Here is a 23,659-nt window from a genome sequence, read left to right on the forward strand (position 1 = left end):
CCCCAATTTTTTTAATTTGCTTATGAACTGGCTTATATATTCAGTGGAAAACCAGATGGATGAACAAACTAATAATTACGTTACTGGTCTAAAAACATAAATAGAGAAAAGTAAACAGAGTAATTTTTACGTATTTATTTTGAGGCAGAGTCTTGCTCTGACACCCAGACTGGAGCAGTGGTGCAATCTCGGCTCACTGCAATCTCTGCCTCCAGGATTCAGTTGATTCTTATGCCTCAGCCTCTTGAGTAGCTGAGATCACAGGTGTGCACCACCATGCCCAGCTAATTTTTGTAGTTTTGGTAGAGACAGAGTTTTGCCATGTTGGTCAGGCTGGTATTGAACTTCTGGCCTCAAGTGATCCGGGCGCCTTTGACTCCCAAAGTGCTGAGATTATAGGCATGAGCCACTGTGCCCCGCCGGAGAGTAATTTTTATCTTTGTTAAGTATTCTCTTGTTCCTAAATTTGGCTTCTAGCAGGAGCATTTATACTAATATAGAATTCAAGAGAAACTGAAGGCTTGTGGGGGTTATCACTGATACATGGAAGACAGACCTTACTTTAACCCTTTTTCAAAGGGGTTAAATCTGGAGTACTGGATGTAGCTAGGTGGAGTGGGCAAGAAATTTGCCTTGGGTGTTTTCCTGAAGTTTTCACCTACTGGAAGAGGGCTATGGAATGTCCAGACTAAATTTGAGACCTTGGAAAAATCTACCTCTTGATAGATTGGACTCGTGGCTTAACCAACAGTTAATTCACTCTGTAGTGTCTACTCTGACTCTGAGTCAGACTTGGAGGTGGCCACTGAGGGCAGTTCTAAAGTCAGAGCTACATGGAGTAAAAGGAAATAATAATGAGTTTCTGTTTTCTAAGCCAGAGGTAGAAATACCTATTAAGGAACTTTAAAATAAGATAAACTCTCTGGACCTCTGGGGATTCTAATCAGTGCTTTGATAACATACAAAGGAAATGCCAAAGGACATTAGTACCTCTAAAAAGTCAAAATCCCAGTGAAGGTTCATTAGGTAATTTATTTCTTTTGTTTGTTGTTATATGGCATAGACTGCTTAGTTGTCTTACATAGTAACTAGAATGATGATTAATTTTTTTGTTTGTTTTTTTTTTTTTTGAGACGGAGTCTCGCTCTTTCGCCCAGGTTGAACTGCAGTGGCGCTATCTCGGCTCACTGCAAGCTCCGACTCCCGGGTTCATGCCATTCTCCTGCCTCAGCCTCCCGAGTAGCTGGGACTACAGGCGGCCACCGCCGCGCCTGGCTAATTTTTTGTATTTTTAGTAGAGACGGGGTTTCACCATGTTAGCCAGGATGGTGTCGATCTCCTGACCTCGTGATCTGCCCACCTCGGCCTCCCAAAGTGCTGGGATTACAGGCGTGAGCCACCGCGCCCGGCCTGATGATTACTTTTTACTGAAAACTGAACACTATAAGAGGCTTTATACTACACACTTTGTTATATTACATTATCAGTTTCCTGCTACAGCTTGCAGGGTTAAGTGTTGATCCCGTTTACAGAAGAGGACGCAGATTCGGAGATGAAGTCTCTTGCTCAAGCTTACATTAAACTGGGAACAGTAACAGGGTTGAAAGCTGGGTTTCTCTCAGACTATAAAACCTGTATTTTTTTTAACTAAGCAGTCTGCCTTTACTTATTTATATGGTACCTTGAAGTCCATAGAACACTTGTCATGTTCATTATCTCATTTGATATCTTAAATTGTGTAGGAGAGGTATAGATATCCCCATTTTACAGAAGAGGGAACTGAGATGCAGGTAAGTTAGGGATTTGTGACACACAAGTCATAAGTGGTAGAGCCAGCTCTTGGGCTCAACCCTTCTGACCAGAAGTCTATTATGCTAACCTCTTTAAAGCACTTCTCTGCCTGCTTTCATTCATATAAACATGTGAAATCTTGCCCTTAAGAAATGTCATGTGTTCATGACACTCCAGTTATGCTATAGGTACATATATGTATATTTGCAAATAATTTTTTTTAAACATTGAGGCAAAATATTGCCATATTTTAGAAAGGGGAGAGGTTTCATTAGCATCTTGTCCAACTAGGAAAATCTGCTATGACAGGATAAGATAGCATTTGCAAAGCAATGGACATTGCTTTGCCCCTCTGTTCTCCCTTTGAAAATAATGGATATTTGTAAATTTTTTCTCTTTTCTCTTTAGATTTGGAATTCTATGACTGGGGAACTAGTACACACCTATGATGAGCACTCAGAGCAAGTCAATTGCTGCCATTTCACCAACAGTAGTCATCATCTTCTCTTAGCCACTGGGTCAAGTGACTGCTTCCTCAAAGTAAGTGTGGATATTGAGAATTAGGTAGATAAATTTGATTGGTACATCAGAGTATCTCCTTTGATTTTCTTATGTATCCTACTATTAGGACTTTCTGGACACAATGATAGAAACTACAATAATATATTAGCTGAAGCAAAAAAAAAATAGCTTAAAAATATTTTATTGGCTCATGTAACTGAAAAGTCTAGAGGGAGCATGGCTTCAGGCATAGCTGACTCCAAATGCTTAGACTGTGTTCTCAGGCTCTACCTCCCTTTCCATCTCCAGAGTCTTGACTTCCTCTGTGTTGGTTCAGGCATGCTCTTTCTGTGGCAGAAAATGTGGCTACCTTACAGCTCACAATCACAGAGTAAGAGAAATGTGCTCTTTCCTAGAACCCATAGATCTAATTTTAGAGAAGCCTTTATTTGACTCATTTTGGCTTACATGCTCATAGCTAGGGTAACCCCAGTGGACAGTAGGATGGAATCCTTGGATTGTCCAAGGGTCACAAGTTTAGTTATATGGAAGTGGGACAAATGAGTGAGGTCAACTCTACTTGAATCATAAGTAGAGCTTAATTCAAAAGAGAGTTCTGTTATCACAGAGAGGAGGGAGAAAAGGTGCTGGTAGGAAAGATAACCAAAAACAGAAATTCATTCCACATATGCTTTGTAATGTTTGATTGTATCTTTTTTTCCTCTCAAGTGGATAAAGATAGCTAGATTACCTTTTCTGGAATCCCAGAAAGATCTGCTAACTTTTTTTGAATTGTTTTTTGGTTTGATTTCAAACCTTTCTTCCTTGATACCATACCATCTTTGCAATTGAACATGATATTTTTGAGAGGGGTAGTAAAAGACATTTCAGTTTGGAAAAACTTCATAGACTCTATGTTTTGACATTTAAATAAATTATTAGAAAAATTATCTTTAGAAAGTACTGAAACAGTTATTGAAAATTGCCGTCTCCATCCCCCTGTTCAGGAAGCTAAATTTTTATTTATTTATTTATTTTTTCAGAAGAAAAAATTATACAGAAGCTCAGTGTGTATAAGAGTTAAAGCTTGCTGCTCTGGCTGAATGGGACCTACATTTCTTCTTGACTCTCTCTTCCTCCCCCTTTCCCTCTCCTCTCTCTCTCTCCCTCTATCCCTTTCCCTTCCTGTCACCCTCCCTTCCTCTTGACCTTCCTTTCTCTCCTCCTCCCTCTCTTCTTCTGTCTCCTCCTCCTCCCTCCTCCTCCCCCCACCCCCCCTCTCATTCTCTCTCATTCCCTTTCATCTCTAACCTCTCCGCGCCACATAGTGCTCTTTAGGCATATTTATGTTTATAGAATCCCAAGGACCCTGCAGAGCACAATTTGAAAACACTGGATTGGACCAAAATTACAGAGTAATGTAGTAACATAAAATTATATCACAGTTATGGTTCACTTTTACTCAAAAAAACTTGGCCCTATTTGAATAAATGTACCACTAAAAAAAAAATAAGACTGTTATACTATTTATGACTAATTTTTGATGTTGCTTTTGGCATTTTGTAGGTTGAGGAAATCTATATTTCATCCTTTTAAATACAGGAAAAAACCTCTGCCATGTGGGAGGGGGTTATTGGTTAGTAAGCCATTTTAATTAAGGACAAGGTTTACTTTTAAGATGTGCTATACTACCTATATTACCATAAGGACTATTAGGATGCATTTCTTGTGATTCTTGAGCAGAGAGAAGCCAGTGAAAATATGTAATTATGAAGCTGCCTTCATGTAACTTGCTTTATCTGAAGAATTGAGTTTATCTAGGACTGGGATAAAGGAGTCAAAGATAGAAGTGGACATGAGGAACAGGATATATCTCACTTACTAATCATTTCCAAATAATTTTTGCCAAAACTAACATTTGGCAATAATTGATTTCTTCTTCTGGGTTTAATCTTATTAGCATAAATCACCAGAGATGACTATAATCCCTTTTATTTGCATTTTTTATACTTTCCAAACCTACCCAAAGAGAGGAGACATAATATAAACCCCTGTGGTATCCATCATTTGGTTTCAACAATTATCAGTATTTTGTCAATCTTATTTTATAAATACCCCTCCCCCCCCCCCTTTTTTTTTTGAGATGGCATCTTGCTCTGTCGCCAGGCTGGAGTGCAGTGGCACAATCTTGGCTCACTGCAACCTCTGCCTCCCGGGTTCAAGCGATTTCCCTGCCTCAGCCTCCTGAGTAGCTGGGACTACAGGTGCCGTGCCACCATGCCTGGCTAATTTTTTGTATTTTAGTAGAGATGGGGTTTCATCATGTTGGCCAGGATGGTCTCAATCTCCTGATCTTGTGATCGCCTGCCTCAGCCTCCCAAAGTGCTAGGATTACAGGCGTGAGCCACCACGCCCAGCTTATAAACTCCTCCACTTTTTTGAATAGAGTCTTCCTCTATCACCCAGGCTGGAGTGCAGTGGAGCGATCTTGGCTCATTGCAACCTCTGCCTCCTGGGTTCAAGCGATTCTTATGCCTCAGCCTCCCAAGTAGCTGGGATTACAGGCATCGGCCACCACTCCCAGCTAATTTTTTGTGTTTTTAGTAGAGATGGGGTTTTGCTATGGTGGTCAGGCTGGTCTTGAACTCCTGACCTCAGGTGATACGCCCACCTCAGCCTCCCAAAGTGCTGGGATTACAGGGGTGAGCCGCCATGTCCAGCCTGAATAGAGGATTTTACAGCAAGTCCTAAATATGTCATTTCACCCAAAATATTTAAGCATGCATCTCAGAGATCTTAAATATAAATATTATGTTTATTATCATACCATACTATTATCACACCTAACATAATAAAATATAGTTTTGTAATATACTTGGTCCATGTTCACTTATTCCATATTCTCAAAACATGCATTTCTGTCATGTTTGTTGGAATCAGAATCCAAACAAACTTTATGTAGCATTTGTTCTGCCTCTTAAGTCTCTTTTATTCTATTAAAGTTCCCTTTTTCCTCTGACTGCTTTCTTATACCATTGATTTATTAGAGCAATTTAGTCATTTGTCCCATGGAATGTGCCATATTTTGGATTTGGTTAATTGCTTCCTAGAGGTGGTACTTGACTTGCTCCACCATTTTTAGGGTTGGATAACCTAACATTTAAAAAATATGGGGGTAATTTATATTATATATTACTTATTGTGGCTTTTTGTAACTGAGTAAAATAATAATGATTCTAAACCACTCCGTTGAAATAAGTAGTAATTGTTTAGTTAGTTATTTAGTACTCAGCCTAAAAACCTCGGTGAGCCTTTGAGTCCCTTAGTCGATTTACATGCTGATCTAAAGGCTGCCCCATTGCTTGTTAATCACAAGTTCATTTTTGTGTTTGATACGTTTGTGTTACTGTGAATTAAACATCATTCTGTAATCAAAAAGCTTAAATGAGAGAAAAGGAAGAACTTCACATGATTTCTGATGTTTCCCCACTCAATACTAGTTGTTTATTTATCTTTTTTTCTTTCACAAATAGCTTTGGGATTTGAATCAAAAAGAATGTCGAAATACCATGTTTGGTCATACAAATTCAGTCAATCACTGCAGATTTTCACCAGATGATAAGCTTTTGGCTAGTTGTTCAGCTGATGGAACCTTAAAGGTATGCTTTTGTACACTATTAAAATAGGTTGTATTTTATGGAAAGTCTTATGATTTGATTATAGAAATAGGTTTCTGTTTTTTCACATTTCTACAGAAAGAGCCTGCTTCTTTCAATTTCCAGGAGCATATTTAATGTAACTGTAATTGCTTATCGTAATGATTGTTTATGAATGGTGTACAACCTAATGCTTAAAGTTCTATAATGTAGGCTGGGCGCGGTGGCTCACGCCTGTAATCCCAGCACTTTGGGAGGCCGAGGTGGGTGGATCACAAGGTCAGGAGTTCAAGACCAGTCTGGCCAAGATGGTGAAACCCCGTCTCTACTAAAAATACAAAAATTAGCTGGGTGTGGTGGTGAGTGCCTGTAATCCCAGCTACTTGGGAGGCTGAGGCAGAGAATTGCTTGAACCCGGGAGGTGGAGGTTGCAGTGAGCTGAGATCACGCCACTCCACTCCAGCCTGGGTGACAGAGTGAGACTCCGTCTCAAAAAAAAAAAAAAAGTTCTGTAATGTAGAATTTTTATTCTTTTAATTTGAATTCTTAAATTTTAATTGTACATTTTGTTTCAAGCATATGTTCATAAAATATTTTGAGATCTGTTTTAGTTTATTTTGTGCTTCTATAATTTATGTTGTGCTTCTATAAATTGTGAGTAATTTATAAAGAATGGAGATTTATTTCTTACAGTTCTGGGGGAGAGGGTACCAGCAGAGAAGGGAGAGAGTGAGGAGGCGGCTGAACTTATCCATTTATCAGGAACCTAGATAATAGCATTAATCCATTCATGAGGGTAGCGCCCTCATGACCTAATCACTTTTGAAGGTCCCATCTCTCAATACTTGCATCAGGGATTAAGTATTTAATACATGAACTTTGGGGGACACGTTTAAACCACAGCAAGATCTATGGGTCAGGTTTGTAAAGGATCTGGCTTTTGTTTTTGTTTTTGTTTTTGAGACAGTCTCACTCTGTCACCCAGGCTGGAGTACAATGGCGTGATCTTGGCTCACTGCAGCCTCTGCTTCCTGGGTTCAAGCGATTCTCGTGCCCCAGTCTCCCAAGTAGATAGGAGTACAGGCGCCTGCCACCAAGCCTGGCTAATTTTTGTATTTTTAGTAGAGACGGAGTTTCACCACGTTGGCCAGTCTGGGGACCTGTTTTTACTTATAATTTATTCATTCTGCCTTTTATATTATTGCTTTCTTGTTTTTGAGAAGCCACAAGGTAGGAAAAATGCAAGAGTTAGGGAAAAAAGCTTATTCAGCCTTCTGAAATTTATAGGCCTAAAAAAATGAAATAATTCTTCCTCAAATCCCCACCTTCTCCAATAAGATTCCCAATTCCACTTTATTATTCCTGTCTCTATTGTCTCTCCTGTTTATTGACTGTCCTTTCTTTCTTTGGTCTTAAGATCAACCCATCTTTGACATTGTTGTCTCTTGGTCTACATTTTTCCCTCTTGTTCTGTAGTAGTTGCTCTAGTTCAGGCTGTTGTCTGCTCATGCCTAATAGCAACCATCTAAGATGCATTCTGCATCTCTTCTTATCTAAGTTCAGAGATACTAGAATAACCTTCTACCACTGTTTTCTTTCTTTTTTCTTTTTTCTTTTGGAGACAGAGTCTCACTCTTTCACTCAGGCTGGAGTGCAGTGGTACCATCATGGCTCACTGCAGCCTTCACTTCTGGTCTCAAGCAGTCCTCGTACTTCAGCCTCTCAAGTAACTGGAATCACAGGCATGTGCCATCACACCTGGTGAAATTTTTTTTTTTTTTTTTAGAGATAGGATCTTACTATGTTGCCCATGCTTGTCTCCAGCTCCTGGGCTCAAGCAATCCCAGTGCTGGGATTATAGGCGTGAGCCACCAAGCCTAGCCTACCACTCTTTTCTTTTTTCTTTTCTTTTCTTTTTCTTTACTCTTTTCTTTTCTTTTCTTTCTTTCTTTCTTTTTTTTGAAACAGGGTCTTATTCTGTTGTCTAGGCTGGAGTGCAGTGGCCTGATCCTGGCCCACCACAGTCTATCTCCTGGGCTTAGATGATCCTCCCACCTCAGCCTCTTGAGTAGCTGGGACTGCACGTGCCTGCTACCATGCCCAGCTAATTTTTTGTACTTTTATTAGAGATGGGGTTTTGCCTATGTTTCCCAGGCTGGTCTCAAACTCCTGGGCTCGAGTAGTCTGCCTGCCTTGGCCTCCTGAAGTGCTGAGATTATAGGAGTGAGCCACTGCATCCGGCCCTACCACTATTTTCAACATAAATTATGCCATAGTATAAACTGTAGGAAACGCAGACTCACTGGGATGACTTCTAAGGTTCTTCACCTTCCGTCATTCTGCCACATCCTTTCCTGTCAAGTTTGTTTCTTCTAACCCCTATACCTTAATTGTCTGTTCTGGGCAAGGTGTTTTATTTCAGCTACTGTCCCTGTATGTGTTTCTTGGGATGTTTCCTATGTGTGCCCCTGTAGCTTTTCTTAGGATGTTTTTTGCCTTCGATTTCACTTGCCGTATTTTTTAATGCCCGTCAAAACTTTAGGCAAAGCCTTTTGTGTGAGGATGAGAGAGAGAGAGAGAGAGAGAGTGTGTGTGTGTGTGTGTGTGTGTGTGTGAGAGAGAGAGAGACAGGGTCTTACTTTGTCACCCAGGCCGGAGTGCAGTGGTCTGGGCTAACTAAAGTGATCCTCCTGCCCCAACCTCCTGAGTAGCTGGGACTTCAGGCATGTGTGACAATGCCTAGCTAATTTTGTTTAATTTTTGTAGAGATGGGGCCTCCCTGTGTTACCCAGGCTGGTCTTGAACTCCTAAGCTCAAGCGATCCTCCCACTTTGGTCTCCCAAAGTACTGGGATCACAGACATGAGCCACCACACCTGGACTGCAAAGCATTCTTCAGAAAGTGTTCTCTTACAGCATCCATCTGTTTGGTTCTGAGTACATATATCTATCTATATCTATAGGTAGAAACTGCTTGGTTTGTCTTCTGATTTCCACTTATAAATGTGTTTTACTGTTCAGTCATTTTAATGTGTCTTCTGTTTCTTTGATTAGGTTGAATATAGGTTTATGATCTGCAGGGAACTTGACATCTTTTTGTTGTATTATACCTTTCTTTGTAACTCATAGTACAGAATTGTACTCATGTATTCAGTAAATTTTCTTGACTACACCTTTTCTAGGAAAATACTTAAACACTCCTGGGCACTATTTTGTTTGTTAGAATCTCTAGGGAAGGAGATTCAGCAATGCTACTAACTCCTGAGAAAGGTAAACTGTTTTGATTCTGATACTCTGGTTGAATCTTTGATCTTGCTTTGCTGACGGAAGATAACTGTTTTTGTATAAATTACTCCAGAGTATCTAGGAACTCTTTCTGGGTAGAATTCTACTTTGTAGAGTTTAGCTAGCTGTTAGTGGGTGCTGGGAGCATTCTTAGGTAGAATATTCAGGTAAGTGGATTTTGGCCTCTATGCTATATCTATCTGCTTCTTCCTTTAGGATGATCCATGTCATGGGAGGTTTTTCAGAATACCTGTGGATGGATTTAGGCAGCCCTCCTTTCATTTTGTCAGTCTATTATTTCCTGGTTTTTACTCAGTGAAAGACTTCAGAAGAAGGCATTTTATATTTTAAGTTTTCCTTTCATCTTATCTCCTTTGCTAATTCCAAGTTCTGGGAAGACTGCATTATCCTTAGCATGTTTGCCATTATTATTAGGTTGCCAAATGTTCAAGAAAGCTGTAAAACTAGGCCATTTATGTGTTCTACAAATATAAGTTGTACAGCTCAGCTGGGCCTTATTTGCCGCTGAATTATGGTCTGTTCATCCCTAATTTATTTGCTTTTCCACTAGTGCCTATTCTAATCCTTTTCTGCTGTTCTTAAGCCCCTAACCCTTTTATTTTATGGCAATAATGTTACCTCATACCCATTCAAAGGATTAAAACCATCCACCAAGAGTCCCCTATCATAAGCCCCCTCAGAAATTGCTGTAAAAAGCCTCTGCTCCGTTTTTTCTCACAACAGTGTCCAAAAAATCCCGTACTTGGGCCAGACATGGTGGCTCACGCCTGTAATCCCAGCACTTTGGGAGGCCGAGGTGGGCGGATCATGAGGTCAGGAGTTCGAGACCAGCCTGGCCAACATGGTGAAACCCCATCTCTACTAAAAATACAAAAATTAGCTGGGCGTGGTGGCGCATGCCTGTAATCCCAACTACTCAGGAGGCTGAGGCAGGAGAATTGCTTGAACCCGGGAGGCGGAAGTTGCAGTGAGCTGAGATTGCGCCACTGCACTCAAGCCTGGGAGAAGAGCGAGACTCCGTCTTGAAAAAAAAGAAAAAATCCTGTACTTGTACCTACTGTTCCTCCCTTTCCTTCTTTTCCTGGCACCTTGTTTCATTAGTTGTTTCCTCTCTATGTTGCTTCTTCAGATTTTTCTTCTTTTTTGAATCATTTTCCACAGCTTACAAATGTTCTTGGGCCTTCCTGAGCCTTATAAAGCCAAAAAGTGAAAAACCTTTGATTCTTCCTTGATTGTATTGTTCTTTAAAATTGTCATTCTGTTTTTCTCTTTCCCTTCATGACTGGGCTTCTTAAGTCATCTATACTTGCCTCTGTTTCCTGACTACCTACTCCCTGCTTAACCATTTTTTAGCCTGGTTTCATCTTCCCTGTATTCCCTTGAAGAATGTAAAAATCCAGTTTTATTTTCAGTTTCAATTTTTTTTGTAGTCTAAGGCCCTCTGGATTAGTGTGAAATCTGATATTTTTCTTTATCTGATTCTCATTATTTTTGTTGTATTACTATTGGTCAAACCCCCAATGACCACCTAGTTTTTTTGTTTTTTTGTGTTTTTTTTGAAACTCTCCTCATTTTACATCAATGTTTTATTCTTTCTCCTCTTAGCTCTCTGATCCCTTCATTAACTATTTTCCCTGACCATTAAAATGTAGCTGTTCCTGCAGCATCTAACCTTGGCTACCACCTCTATCACCGCTCTTCCATCCCAGTTCATTCAGTCTCATGGCTTCAACTCATCTTTTTTCAGGTATGTCATCTGCAACCTTCATTTTATGAGCTGTGTTCTTCATTCCTAACTTCCTGCTAGTTGTTGTCACTTAAGTAACATACCATGCCTCAAAGTTATTGCACTCCAAACTGAGTTAATTATTCTCTTCTCAAACATGACCTACTTTTTATGTTTCATTTTTTTTTTTTTTTTAGACAGAGTCTCGCTCTGTTGCTGAGGCTGGAGTGCAGTGGCGCGATCTCGGCTCACTGCAAGCTCCGCCTCCTGGGTTCATGCCATTCTCCTGCCTCAGCCTCCCTAGTAGCTGGGAGTACAGGCGCCCGCTGCCATGCCCGGCTAATTTTTTGTATTTTTGAGTAGAGACGGGGTTTCACCACATTAGCTAGAATGGTCTCGATCTCCTGACCTCGTGATCCGCCCGCCTCGGCCTCCCAAAGTGCTGGGATTACAGGCGTGAGCCACTGCGCCCAGCCTATGTTTCATGATTAAAAAAAAAAAATTTCAACTTTTATTTAGATTCAGGGGTACATGTGCAGGATTGTTATGTGAGTATATTGCATGATGCTGATGCCGAGGTTTGGGTACAACTGGTCCTGTCATCCAGATAGCATAGTACCCGATAGGTGCCTCATTCCCCCCTCCCCAACTCTACTAGTCCCCGGCATTTATTGTTCTTATCTTTATGTCTTTGTGTACCCAATGTTTAGCTCTGGCTTATAAGTGAGAACTTGTGGTATTTGGTTTTCTGTTCCTGCATTAATTTGCTTAGGATAATGGCCTCCAGCTGCATTCATGTTGCTGGAAAGGACATGATTTTATTCTTTTTTATGGCTGTGTTGTATCCCATGGTGTATATGTACCATATTTCCTTTAACCTTCCGTTGATGGGCACCTAGGTTGGTTTGTGTCTTTGCTGTTACGAATAGTGCTGCAGTGAATATACAAGTGCATGTGTCTTTTTGGTAGAATGATTTATTTTCCTTTGGGTGTATACCCAGTAATGGGATTGCTGGGTTGAATGGTAGTTCTATTTTAAGTTATTTGAGAAATCTCCAAACTGCTTTACAAAGTCACCGAACAAATTTACATTCCCACCAGCAGTGTATAAGCGTTCCCTTTTCTCTGCAGCCTCCCTGGCATCTTTTATTTTTTGACAAAAAAAAAAAAAACACATATATAAAAATTATATAGCAGTGTTTTGTAGTTCTCCTTGTAGAGATCTTTGACTTCTTTGGTTAGATGTATTCTTGGGTATTTTATTTTTTTGTGTTTGGCTACTGTAAATGGGATTGTGTTCTTGATTTGGCTCTCAGCTTTAATGTTATTGATGTACAGAAATGCTGCTGTTTTTTTTTTTTTTCTTAAATAGAAAAAAGGTCTTACTACGTTGGCCAGGCTGGTCTCAAACTCCTGGCCTCAAGTGATCCTTTGGCCTCAGCCTCCCAAAGTGCTGGGCTTACAAGCATGAACCACTGTGCCTGGCTAACTGATTTTTGTACATTGATTTTGATTAGAACAGTGTTCAGGGTTTACATCATTGTAACTAATCACAATTGAGCCGTATCGTATGAATTTTTTTCCTCTCTCATTAGCTTTCTGTTTTCCCTGGGGTTGATAAGTTTGTTTTTTCATTTGTTTAGTTTTTTAAATGTGCTTATCCTCAAACTCTCTCTTGTTAATTTGCTCCTTAAATGATTCAAACTTACCAGGCATTTTATAAGTCTTTTCTTGGAAACAACATTTTTGGAAGGTTCTATCTTGCTCCATTCTGGTCGGTAATGGTAATACTATTACCAGAGTCCAGCTGCCATCCTGAGGTCTTCCTTACCATCATCCTAGGGATTCCTTTTGCTTTTCTTTTAAATTGGAACCCTTGTTTTTCAGTTTTTTTTTTTTTCGTCTTCTTTCTTGGCTTACTTTCTCAGCTTGGTGGAGAATCTCCTCTAGCTTCCTAAGAAAGAATCTATGGGAAGTAAAATTTTAAGGTGTCTATTATAATGTCTAAAGATGTCTCTGTTTTTCACTTGCTGATTTGCTTGAGTTCCTTATGAATTCTGGATATTAGACCTTTGTTGGATGCATAGTTTAACAAGGCCAACAAAAGCAATGCGGGAGAGGACTCTCTATTCAATAAATGGTGCTGGGATAACTGGCTAGCCATATGCAGAAGAATGAAACTAGACCTTTACCTTTTACCACATGTAAAAATTAAAGATGGATTAAAAATTTAAATATATGACCTCAAGCTATTAAAATCCTAGAAGAAAACCTAGGAAATACCCTTCTTGACATCAGTCTCGGCAAATAATTTTTGGCCAAGTCCTCAAAAGCAATTGCTACAAAAACAAACTTTGACAAGTGGAACCTAATTAAATGAAAGCTTCTACACAGCAAAAGAAACTATCAACAGAGTAAACTGCCTACAGAATGGTGGCTTCTTTCAATTTGGAAACTTATCCTTCAGTTCTGGCATTTCCTTGAATTATTTGATTTCTTCCTATTTTCTCTTTCTGGAATGCTTGTGTTTCTGGATTAAAATTTTTTTTCCTCTCCTTCCTTCTTTTTGTCCATTTGCCCTACTTTTTGAAAGATTTCTTTAGCTTTACTTTTCTGTCCTATTGAGTTTTAAATTTCTGCTACCATATTTTTAAGTATTCATTCTTGTGTGATTAGTTCCTGTTAAATATTATTCTGTTCTTGTTTCATGGATGCAGTATCTTTTATCTTTTTATGGGCATTAGTAATAGGGTTTTTTTTGAAGTTTTCATATTCCAGTGTAATAGATATTTTTCTATTTGTTGGTTTTGGTTTCTGTTTGGATTTTAGACATAGATATATCTTAGCTATCTGATCCTTTGCTATCTGCTTATATTTAAGAATACATCACCAACAAGTTGAATGGGAATTGTGAACTTTTAAATTGTGGTTTTCCTATGGGTTATCTGTTTTTATCATGAACAATTTTTTTTTTTTTTTTTTTTTTTTTTTTAGACAGTCTTGGTATGTTGCCCAGGCTGGAGTGCTGTGGCACCATCTTGGCTCACTGCAAGATGGTGAACTTTTGATGTCAAAGTCTTTATATCTTTTGTCTTGAACTGGTTGGGTGTCCAGAGTAAAAATTTTCTTTTCTCTTTTTTCTTTTTCTTGCATTTTTTTTTCCCTCCCGAGATGGAGTCTTGCTCTGTTGCCCAGGCTGGAGTGCAGTGGCGTGATCTCAGCTCACCACAACCTCTGCCTTTTGGGTTCAAGCAGTTCTCCTGCCTCAGCCTCCCAAGTAGCTGGGATTACAGGCACGCACCACCACACCTGGCTCATTTTTGTGTTTTTAGTAGAGACGGGGTTTCACCATGTTGGCCAGGCTGGTCTTGAACTTCTGACCTTGTGATCCACCCTTCTTGGCCTCCCAAAGTTCTGGGATTACAGGTGTGAGCCACTGCGCCCAATGCCCCCCCCCCCCCGCCTTTTTTTTTTTTTTGAGACAGGGTCTCACTCTTTCACACAGGCTGGAGTGCTGGAGTGCAGTGGTGTGATTGCAGCTCACTGCAGCCTCAACCTCCTAGGCTCAAGTGATCCTCCCACCTTAGCCTCCTGAGGAGCTGGGACTACAGGTGTGCACCACCATGCCTGGCTAGAAGAAATTTTAATCTCCTATTTGTAGGATATGACTCTGGCCAGTTCTGAGATGATATCTGGGCAGAGATCTCAACATTTAGAAAAAAAGACTTTCTCTTAATTTTCCTGTTTTCAGGTGACCCTTCTCTCAACTGTGTTGGGTATAGAATAGCCTTGTATTCTGCCAGAGTAGGGACACAGGCCCCCTGGGTTGCAGAGTGAAGGGAGGAGATTTCAATGGACTTTTAAAGATTCCTCTTGACTTAGCTTCACCTTTATCAGAAGGTACTGGGTGCCAGCACTTCCTGAGTCTTTTTGAAGGACTTAACTTCACCTTTATCAGAAGGTACTGGGTGCCAGCACTTCTTGAGTCTTTTTGGAGTTCTGTGGGGTGATTGGGCTGCTTGGATTTCTCCACTGCAGGCTCAGAATTTAATTTCTAGGAGTCTGCCTATTACTTGCCTTTCTGCTTTCTAGACTTGATGATTTTGTTGCTGCTGTCTCTTTCTCCATTTTCCTTCGCCTTGTGGATTATGCCGAGAGAAAAATTCCTATTACTATTGTTTACCTGAGTTTTGGGAGAGTTTGGAAATGGTCTGTGTCTGTTCTCTGTTTTCTGAAACATAATACCTGAGACTGGGTAATTTATAAAGAAAAGGGGTTTACTTGGCTCATGATTCTGATGGCCGGAAATTCCAGGATTGGGAAGCTACACCTGATGAGGGCCTTTGGCTGCTTCCACTCATGGTGGAAAGGGGAAGGGAAGTGGGCGTGTGCAAAGAGATCATATGAAAAGAGAGGATTGAAGATAGCGAAACCCAGGAAGCCAGACTGTTTTCAACAACCCGCACTCTTGAGAACTAATCCATTCCCAGAGAACTCACCCCAGTGGGAAGGCATTAGAAGGCATTCATCTGTTTATGAGGGATCCACCCCCATGACCCAGACACCTCCTATCAAGCCCTACTTCCCAGCACTGCCACAGTGGGGATCCAATTTCAACACGAGTTTGGGTCAGGATAAATAAACCATCTCCAAACCATAGCAGAGCTGTATGTGTTCTCTCTGCATCTTTAACACCTGAACCCTATTTCTTTCAGCAACACTATTGTCTGTACTCGCCTGTGCTTGAAACTTGGGAGTGATCTTTTTGTTTGTTTGTTTGTTTTCAGAGACGGGGTTTCACCATGTTGCCCAGGCTGGTCTTGAACTCCTGGGCTCAAGTGGTCCGCTTGCCTAAGCTGCCCAAGGTGCTAGGATTACAGACATGAGCCACTGCACCCTGCCGGGAGTAATCAGTCTTTTCACTTAAAATGTATTTATTGAATACTTAGTGTGTGCCAGATACTGTACTAGGTATTTGGATTTTAAACCCTGAAAAAGAAAAAAGTATACTTCCTGGCTGTTCTGAACTGTTCAGAATAAAGTTGGGGAGAACATAAGTGAACAGATGAACCATGAAAATCATAAACGTATGAAGACAGTGCTCTGAGAGCAGATAAGGACTCTGTTGGGGAAGGGTTCACATACCTGATACTACAACCAGATTGAACTTGTTCTTCTTTTTCATTGTCTTTGTTTTCTCATTTTGTACTTTAGCTTATGCTGATCCCTTGGAATAGGCTCTAGGCCCTGGAGTGTTCCCCTGTCTTTTTGATGTTGAAATTCTCTGTCTTAAGCTGGTATAAGATAGGCTAATCTCAGGGAGTAGAGTGAGGTGACTACCTCCTGTACAAAGTGTTCCCTCAAGCCCTCAGCTTGAATATAGCCTCCCCACTGTGCTATACCTTTTCCTTTCAAATGACACCTGACATATTTTGTGTTTAAGTTATTTATGTGCTTATCTTACTTCCCTTACTGGCCTGTCAACTCATTGAGGGTAGTATCTGTATCTGATTCATTTATATAGTCTCAAAGTGACTAGCATAGTGTTTAATAAATGTGTTAAAGATGATAAACCCTTGCTGTGTCACTTCAAGTCAAACTAAGACTTCTTCAAACTCGGACACTTTTTAAAAAGTCATCATTTGACAGGGACAGGATTTTGATTTCCGTATTCATGTATGAGTATCAAAATGTGATTGTGGCTCACAGAGCACTCGCAGCAGGGGACAGACACTACTGCACTCTTGGTGAGAACTGCCCATGTTTGTGGTGGCTTTCCCACCGTGCTGTTAAGTCAGTATCATTGGTTGGTTCACACTGATATAATGACAGGTAGTAAGCAGAGGTCCTGCAAAATGATGTTAGATAACAGCATTTCAAGGTCAAATTCTCCTGTAAGTTTTTACCTTTTGAGAGGATGAAAACTGTAAAATTATGTCCTGCCCCAAATGGCTCTATAACTTTTTAAGCATTTTATAGGGTATCATGTTGATAAGCATGTGCTTTTCAGGCTCTGAGATGAACTGTTTTAAAATGTGAGTTCTGTTTAAAAATTTGCCATTTAAAGCACACAGAGGCCTGGGGTGCACAGGGACCCTGGATACAGTGTAGCGACTTGCTCAGACTGAAATGCTGGTATTAGTTTATGTGGTCCCTCAATATGTGGGATTTCATCACTGCTGGGACAGAAGCCGAAGTCAGGTCCAGAAACAGATGCAATTTAGACATGTATAATCAAGTTGGATTGTGCTACTTTTATTTTTCTTTGTAAAATTCAGGCAATAGTTGCTTTTTCTTTTTGTTTTTAAAAATTTTTTTAAATTGAAAACAAAACAAAACAAAACAGATGAGGTCTCACTGTGTTGCCCAGGCTGGTCTTGAACTCCTGGGCTCAAGTGATCCTCCCACCTTGGCTTCCCAAAGTGCTGGGATTACAGGTGTGAACCACTGTACCCAGCCTGATTTTCATATTAATAGGGAAACTGATTTCTCATATATTCTGGATAATGTAACTGAAGGTTCAGGCTTTTATGTTTATTTATTTATTTTTGTCTTTAGTATCAGGGAAGGCTGTTTTAGCACCTGCTGTCTCTTTTGCATTACCCAGATTACCCACAGTTGTTGCAAGTAGAAAAGTTTTGGTTTTGGCCATGTTTCTTAGTATATATAATACTTCTTTTTACTCGAGAGATTTGAAAATGTACCTGGCCAGAAAAATTAGGTTTTACCTGGGAGTTGTGCTTTGGAAGCTGACTTAAAGCCTGAGCAGCAGCTTTCTCCCCCAACCCCCATCCTTCTCCGTGGCCAACCTTTGGTTTGGGCATGGGCAGTCATTATCACTCTGTGAGGCTGAGACACTGCTCATGGCCCAGAGGAGTGAAGGTGGATCTTCTTGAAGGCCTTTGTCTTTTGTGCTATTCAAGTGGTCCTACTAGTGAGCAAAGTTTATGGTATTTTGTATCTCATTCCTCAGGATCCAGTTAGTTTTGTAGCCCTATCTAGCCCTGCCAAGCACACAAAGAGTCTTGCTTGTCCCTGTTTTCAGAGACTTCCTTATGTCTCTGGATGCTCTACTAGGTCACGACCTAACTTGGACTGGGTCCTGTGTAGTCTTCCTGCTGTGCATGTGGTAGGTTCGTGAAACACACTTCATTCCTGGCACAGCAGAGGGCAGCAGTGGCAAGTCGTGAGTCTCTTCATCTTACCACCTTTCTTCCACTTGTGTCCTTACTGTCAGCATGTAATTTTTAGCTTCCACACCATGCAAGACTCTTAACTTTTTATTTAATTTTATGTTCTGCATTTTGGGCAGTGCTTCTAATTTTTTCTTTTTAAGAACGTAATAATGAAACTGGAGATCTTAATTTAAAAGCCTTACAAAAAGTCATGCATAGGTAAAAATAATTCATCAAGTGAAGTGAATAAGTTTATGTGGCATTTAATTCAGGAAAAATTCTAGAGGTGTGATTATAGAGTAAAACAAACTTTTTCTTTTTTATTACTTTAATTCAAAGCTTTGGGATGCGACATCAGCAAATGAGAGGAAAAGCATTAATGTGAAACAGTTCTTCCTAAATTCGGAGGACCCTCAAGAGGATATGGAAGTGATAGTGAAGTGTTGTTCGTGGTCTGCTGATGGTGCAAGGATAATGGTGGCAGCAAAAAATAAAATCTTTGTAAGTACTTTAAAAAGCCAACTTCAGTCTGATTTAAAGAAAGTTAAAACTTCTGTTCATTTTTGCATTTTACAATGTTTATTCATAAAAATAGTCTAGCTGTGTGATTTTGGGCAGTCTTCCTAACCTGTCATGGTTCTTTGGAACTGTGCTCCGTGAGATAAGGATGGCCTTGTAAGGTGAGGTCTCCATGGTTACACCGTTTGGGAAATATGTTTTGTATTGCTTTCCCCTATTAGGCACACTGTATGAACTAACATATTCAGGGCCCCAGGAAGTCCTATTATACAATTTATGCCATCGAATCCAGTGTTCCTCAAATGTATTTAAAACATAGAATGCTTTCTTCATCACTCGTTTTTTTTCTTCAATTTCTATTACATTGGTTTAGGTGATTTTTCAAAGTGTTTTCTTACACCTACAATTTTATGATTTGATGACTCTGACAGAAATGCTCATCAATGACTGAAAAAGATAGTGACATTTTTATAAAGTAAATGAGGAAAATATGAAAAAAGTAAATAAGAAAATTATTTGCTTTTCTTACCCACATCTAATAGTAGCTGGTATTTGTGGTATTCAGAGTGCCCTCACATATAATTTCTTTTGATATAAGTATTCAAGAAGCAGCGGGTTACAGTAGCCCTATGATAATAATGAGGCAACTGAGGTTCAGAGCAGCCAAATGATTTGTCTAAAGTTACATTGTGATTAGGAGAACCAGATCTTCTGATTTATGGCTCACTTACATTCTGATCTAATAGTGATTTCAAAAGACTTGAATGAGGGATATTACTGTTTTAAAGAGCATAATTGAAATATAGAATATGGTTATATAAGAACTCACTGAGGGATCATGTATATGATTGTTATTGATTTAGTGCTACAATCCTTGGATGTTGGTTGCTTATGAGTTTGTACCCCTTTAGCAGGAAACTAAGAGGAAAAATACCTCCCTTTAAGTTTATTAAAATCTATAAGAACAGAAAAGAAACCACTGCATAAGCAAGACTTGAAGATTAAAACTTTTTTATTGTGATAAAATGCATATAATGTAAAAGTTGCCATTTTAACCATCTAAAAATGTGCATTTCAATGGCATTACATTCACAATGCTGTGTAACCATTACTACTATATATTTCCAAAACTTTTTCATCACCCTAAACAGCAACTTTGTAACCATGAAGTAATAACTCCTCTTTCCCCTCTCTTGCTAGACCTTTGTAATCTCTAATGTAATCTGCGAATTTGCCTAGGTATTTCATGTAAATGGAATCATATAATATTGGTCCTTTTGTGTCTGACTCATTTCATTGAGCATGTTTTCAAGGTTCATTCATGTTGTAGCATGTATCAGAACTGTATTTCTTCTTATGGCTGAATAATATTCCATTGTATGTATATATCACATTTTTTCTTTGTTTTTTTTTTTCTTACAAACCAGTGTTTATTTTCACATACAGCCTTGTTGTAACCAATGTACAGATCAAAACTCAAAATATTCCTCTTCAGAAAACTTTGAACCTTATTCCCTAGCCGACCTATAATGGTTGAATTTCTGTCAAGTATATATTTATGTATATAATGGGCTTAATTATTTAAGAGAATAACTGAGTGATTTGTGTGATCTGTGAAAAGGAATTGGACTATCATACTTGGGTTGTATATCACGTTTTTTTCATCCATTCATCTGTTGATGGACACTTGGTTTGTTTCCACCTTTTGGCTACTGTGAATAATGCTGCAGCATTGGTGTACAAGTATCTATTTGAGCCTTGTGTGTTTACCTAGGAGTGGAATTACTGGGTCATATGGTAATTCTTTATTTATTTAGTTTTCTGAGGAACCACTAGATTTTTCCACAGCAGCTGCACCGTTTTACATTCCACTAGCAATGTACAAGGGTTCCAATTTCTCCACATCCTTGATAAAACTTGTTATTGTTCATTTTTAAAATTATAGCCATCCTAGTAGGTGTGAAGTGGTTTCTCCTTGTGGTTTGATTTGTGTTTTCCCAATTACCAATGATGTTGAACAAAATATAATTTTTGAAAAGATTTTAAGAGACCTGTTCTAGTGAGAGGAAGATAATTTTATATTGCATGAAATGCCTTGTTTTAAAAATCTGTACAGCAGTTCCCTGTTTTACCATGCTAAAAGAAAGCTACCCAAAGGTGTTCCTTAACTGCATGTAGATCCCGATTTCTTACCCTTTGGTCTCTCCTTCCTCCTCCTGTTATTTCTTTCCAATTCCTATGTGAGTCTACTCCTATTGTTAGGTCTTTTTTCTTTTACTATTCCATAATTGGGACAACTGCCTATTCCACATGTGCCAAGTTTCCTCGATCACTGTCAGCCACTAATTTTTTAAAAAATTACCTGTCTTGGGAAGCATTTTAAATCTGATTTCCTGCCCTGTGTTTTTGGCCTCCGGCGCTACGCTGCCTACCATATGTACATGCTTGCAGGGACTATGCATTCACTAAACATTTTTTTTTTTTTTTGAGACGGAGTCTCGCTCTTTCGCCCAGGCCGGAGTGCAGTGGCGCTATCTTGGCTCACTGCAAGCTCCGCCTCCTGGGTTCATGCCATTCTCCTGCCTCAGCCTCCCGAGTAGCTGGGACTACAGGCGCCTGCCACCGCGCCCGGCTAATTTTTTGTATTTTTAGTAGAGACGGGGTTTCACCGTGTTAGCCAGGATGGTCTTGATCTCCTGACCTCGTGATCCACCTGCCTTGGCCTCCCAAAGTGCTGGGATTACAGGCGTGAGCCACCGTGCCCGGCCCACTAAACATTTTAATAGCCCCCACTGGTAGCTTTTTTGTTTCTTTCTAAGGTCTATGTCTTGATCTTAAATCACTATACTGTATCAATACATGTAGTAAATAAAAATCATCTTATTTGGCAAAAACTTTGGAAGAGTATATTCAGCATTTATAAATCTTAAAAATTGAAGAAACTGCGGCTGGGTGTGGTGGCTCACACCGGTAATCCCAGCACTTTGGGAGGCCAAGGTGGGCAGATCACCTGAGGTCAGGAGTTCGAGACCAGCCTGACCAACATGGAGAAACCCCGTCTCTACTAAAAATAAAAAAATTAGCTGGGCGTGGTGGTGCATGCCTATAATCCCAGCTACTTGGGAGGCTGAGGCAGGAGAATTGCTTGAACCCAGGAGGTGGAGGTTGCAGTGAGCTGAGATTGCCCCAAGCTGAGATTACGCTATTGCACTCCAGCCTGGGCAACAAGAGCAGAAGTCTGTCTCAAAAAAAAAAAAAAAAAATTGAAGAAACTTGGATTACCCAAAGTAGTTTTTTGGGGTTCAAAAACAGGAAAATGATTGACTATAATGGAGCAATTTGGTAGTTCTAGAGAGAAATAGAAATGACTGAGCTAATTTTATTTTAGCAAACCTCTGCTCTATATTATTTTGATCATCTTCATTTATGAGTATTCATTTTCTCTTTTGAATAAACAAGCATTAGGGAGAACTACTCTGTATGTTAATTGGGCCTGTCTATTCATTTATTCACAAAGCTTTTATTTCTCTTTAGGCTAGCTTGAGAGCTCATCTGTGATGAATTTTCCTTTATAGAAAATATGTTTTAAGATGAGCAGTATTTTTAAAGTATATGTATATTGATCCATATTTTGTTTATGACTGTCAATAATTATGCCAGTTATCAGTAATTGTCATATTTTTTTCAGGACTTATATTTGAAATGGGAGGATATTAGAATAGCTTATCTCTTAAAGTATTTTACCTTCATAGGTATCTCTATTTATGTTGACAGCTTTTTGACATTCATACCAGTGGCCTATTGGGAGAAATCCACACGGGCCATCACAGCACCATCCAGTACTGTGACTTCTCCCCACAAAACCATTTGGCAGTGGTTGCTTTGTCCCAGTACTGTGTAGAGGTGAGTAGTTGAATTTATTCTGTGAAGCCTGGGTTTCCAGAGATCAAAGGATGACAGATAATGGGCAGCTTAAACCATTAACTGCTGAGGAGCCTTGCTTGAGAAATTATAGAGTATTTTCTTTATAGCCTAATGACCTCTAACTTTGGGATATTAAACCACATAGCCAGCTTTATTATTTTAACAGTGATTACAGACTTGATTTGACAGTATGACAGGGAATTCAGCAAGCATTTGCTGAATGCCTAACATGTGCCAGGAACTGGGAAAACAATGGAATGACTGCTGGTCATGAAACATGACATCTCTTATCCAGTATAGATATGTGGCATTTCTTAAACAGTGTAGGCACAGACTCTTTTCTTCTTAAAAGAGGTGGTGAGAAATGAGTCCAGTTCAGATTTCTTAGATCATTGAGTAGGATAAGATAGGATGTTCATTGCCAGGCACTAATGAATAAAATAACTCATATAAATTACTTTTTTATGATTTTGTACTTACCTGTTAAATTTTATGTTCAGAGTGTATACCTAGCTGGCCCTGGAAGAATTCCACCCAGTGAAGTGCTATATTAGTTTTTTCATAAAGTAGTGAATTATTTTTTTCCTTCAAAGATGGATTAGTGCTTTTTTTTTTTGTTTTTTAATAGAAATGGGGGTCTCACTGTGTTGCCCAGGCTGGTCTTGAACTCTTGGCCTCAAGCAATACTCCCCCAGCCTTGGCCTCCCAAAATGCTGGGATTACAGGTGTATCACCTTGCCTGGCCAAAGATAGATTAGTTTTTCCAGGCTTTCTTAGTCTTCATTCCTTAGGTTGGTTTTACCACCAGGTAGTTTGAAACCCCTTCAGATCACAGTTCCAAGAAGATGGGTATGGGCCTTTTGGAAAATAGAGAAATTGACTGGGTTCACAGGCTCCTCATCAAGGGAGCCATGACTACTGCAAGCACTTCTTCAGTGTTCTCTGCTTATTTAGCAAATTTTAGTGAGTTTGCCAGCCTTGCCCATTACTGTGAAGGTGTTGGGGGAGAGTTGCTAAGCTATAGCCCTTCAACATAGAGGCACAGGTGAGAGTGAGGGCATG

The 23,659-nt window shown here is 39.6% G+C and overlaps 1 protein-coding gene across 2 annotated transcripts in view; it reads left to right on the top strand.

The window, feature by feature from the left end:
• Positions 1-23,659, top strand: part of APAF1 (apoptotic peptidase activating factor 1) — an 89,608-nt gene that overhangs the window by 35,129 nt on the left and 30,820 nt on the right. For both annotated transcript variants that reach the window (XR_008620471.2, XM_003832607.5), the window contains exons 15-18: positions 2,200-2,331; positions 5,826-5,951; positions 18,494-18,655; positions 22,448-22,576. Coding sequence is in view for 1 of the 2 variants with exons in the window: in XM_003832607.5 (XP_003832655.1) it covers positions 2,200-2,331; positions 5,826-5,951; positions 18,494-18,655; positions 22,448-22,576 (549 nt within the window). In the remaining variant the exon portion in view is untranslated. The remainder of the gene's footprint in view (positions 1-2,199; positions 2,332-5,825; positions 5,952-18,493; positions 18,656-22,447; positions 22,577-23,659) is intronic.

Source organism: Pan paniscus, chromosome 10, assembly GCF_029289425.2.
Source record: "Pan paniscus chromosome 10, NHGRI_mPanPan1-v2.0_pri, whole genome shotgun sequence".
Lineage (NCBI taxonomy): Eukaryota > Metazoa > Chordata > Mammalia > Primates > Hominidae > Pan > Pan paniscus.